The sequence below is a fragment of the Oryzias latipes genome, chromosome 8, assembly GCF_053564925.1.
Source record: "Oryzias latipes strain Hd-rR chromosome 8, Olatipes_Hd-rR_3.1".
NCBI lineage: Eukaryota > Metazoa > Chordata > Actinopteri > Beloniformes > Adrianichthyidae > Oryzias > Oryzias latipes.
Genome location: NC_136244.1, coordinates 6,480,692 through 6,482,573, shown reverse-complemented (window position 1 = coordinate 6,482,573; position 1,882 = coordinate 6,480,692). Strand labels below are relative to the sequence as shown.

Sequence of the window (1,882 nt, the reverse complement as noted above, 5' to 3'; positions counted from 1 at the left end):
GCCAATCAAATGGCAGCAACTTAATGCATTTAAGCATGTAGACATGGTCAAGATGATCTGCTGCAGTTAATCAATAAGGAGCTTCAATGGCAGGTTGGTTGGAATACATGTAGGACACCAACCATCGAGGCCTGGATTTGGGCACCTCTGATCTAGGGGAAGGAAAACCCTGATTATTAAACCTCCACTGCCTTGCGGCTACATTCTTCCAATGGAAAAGGCTTAGGAGTAAACCTTGAGAAAAATCCGGAGTCGGAGTCCCAAAAGCAGTTTGACGCTACTTGCAGCCTCGCTAGGGCAACTCCTGCGACGGTGCCAATGCCAATCGACTATAGAATCAACGATTCTATTGTTTTATAACTTGGTTGTTTGGGGGGGGGAAAGCAAACAATTTGGAAAATCAGGAAGTCATTTTTATATTTGACGAATAAAAAGTATTTCATATTTTATTTTTAAACAAAAATGAAAAAATTATAATCTGATAAAACTTTGTTTTGAAAATGGGTTGAAAAGCAGAAGATTAGTGACAGAATAATTACATAATAATTCAAACAACAAAGTAGAAAGTGATACAATCTGAGAAAATACACCAGATATGAAAAAATACTGGAATATAAAAAAACATACACACATAATTTCATTTTGTTTCTTTTCAAGGATTTACATCATTCCTTCTATTTTTATATGCTTTGTATCATCTGATTATTTGTCTTTAAGATCTTTTATGCTTTTTCTTCTTAGCTCCTCCCACCAATACGTTCATGTTGATTCATAGAGAAGGAAATACAGTAATGGCATTTTACATAACCAAAGGCTTCATTATTAATGTTATGTAATACACATGTAATCACAGTAAGTAAAGTCCTGCATCTTAATGTTTATCATTAATCTTTGTGCAATTCACGCATTTCTTCTAAGCTCCTCCCACCAAAGTGCAGGATTCACTAAAAAAGTTTTATATTTTTTCTTCATCACTGGATGATGATGATGAGTCCTCACTTCTCAGGCTGTGCTGTCCAACACTGTCTTCTCTCGGACGACGGTTGTCCTCCTCTCCTTTTTTGTTGCAGAGTTTGCAGACCCTCACCTCTTTTTTGGGGTGAAGAGCATCTATGACGGCGCGGGCCTTGGAGCACTGGCTGCAAACCAAAAACCCACAGCTTCTGCAGTGATGTTTGCGCTTGGAGAGGGAGAAGATTGTGAAGCAGCGCATGCATCTTTGGGAGACATGGTCAGGAATCCAGGTGGGAGCATATCGGGAGCTTGGCGTGCAGCCTCCACCCTGCAGCAGGTTCCTGCGACACTCCTCAATGTGCTCCATCCAGGCCTTCTTCTCCTCCAGCGAAAGGGCAGACACAAAAAAAGACTTCGTGGGAGAACAAATCAGCCACTGGTGCTTGAAGTCCTCACTGTCCTCCAAATCCTCCATCTTGATGTCCTCTGAAAAGACAGAACACTTCATGAAAATATGAAACTCATCAATCAGAAATGTGGAAGTGCAATAACGTTTTGAATTGAACGGTTGCTCTTAGGTTTAGTTAGGAATCGGGTTCCCTCTGAAAGATGTAGACTGAGGAGCTGCTCACCTAGACGGATGACCTTCTGCTTCTTGAACCAGCGGTCCTTCATAATGATGCTGCCGTACACCAGAACATCGTTGAAGAGGAAGAAGGCTTTGAGATCCCACTTCTTTCGACCCTGCTTCATCAGGCTGCCCTTTCCTAACAGAACCCGACCTGGCTGGAGCAAAGGCTGCCTGGGTGGACTGAAGGACTTATCCAGTTCCCCAATCAGTCTGCGGTTCTCACTGTCAAATACAAGCTGATCCATGCTGAGCTGAGCTGAGCTGGTTTCAGGAATAATGCTGCTCTGCAGCAACCGT

General features: G+C 42.3%; 1 protein-coding gene across 1 annotated transcript; it reads right to left on the bottom strand.

The window, feature by feature from the left end:
• Window positions 1-433: 433 nt before the first annotated feature.
• LOC101175000 (pleckstrin homology domain-containing family F member 1-like) lies at window positions 434-1,882 on the bottom strand. The gene is made up of 2 exons (XM_011478526.4): window positions 1,587-1,882; window positions 434-1,440 (listed from the first exon to the last, which is right to left on the bottom strand). Exons 1-2 carry the CDS (start codon window positions 1,828-1,830, stop codon window positions 956-958), a joined length of 729 nt encoding a protein of 242 aa, XP_011476828.1. The 5' UTR covers window positions 1,831-1,882; the 3' UTR covers window positions 434-955.

What these genes read in the sequence shown, in the direction of transcription:
- LOC101175000 (XM_011478526.4), bottom strand. Translation starts at nt 1,830, where the DNA reads ATGGATCAGCTTGTATTTGACAGTGAGAACCGCAGACTGATTGGGGAA. An exon ending in GCAGAAGGTCATCCGTCTAG is followed by an intron (nt 1,441 to 1,586) that starts GTGAGCAGCTCC and finishes CTGTCTTTTCAG; the next exon opens with AGGACATCAAGATGGAGGAT.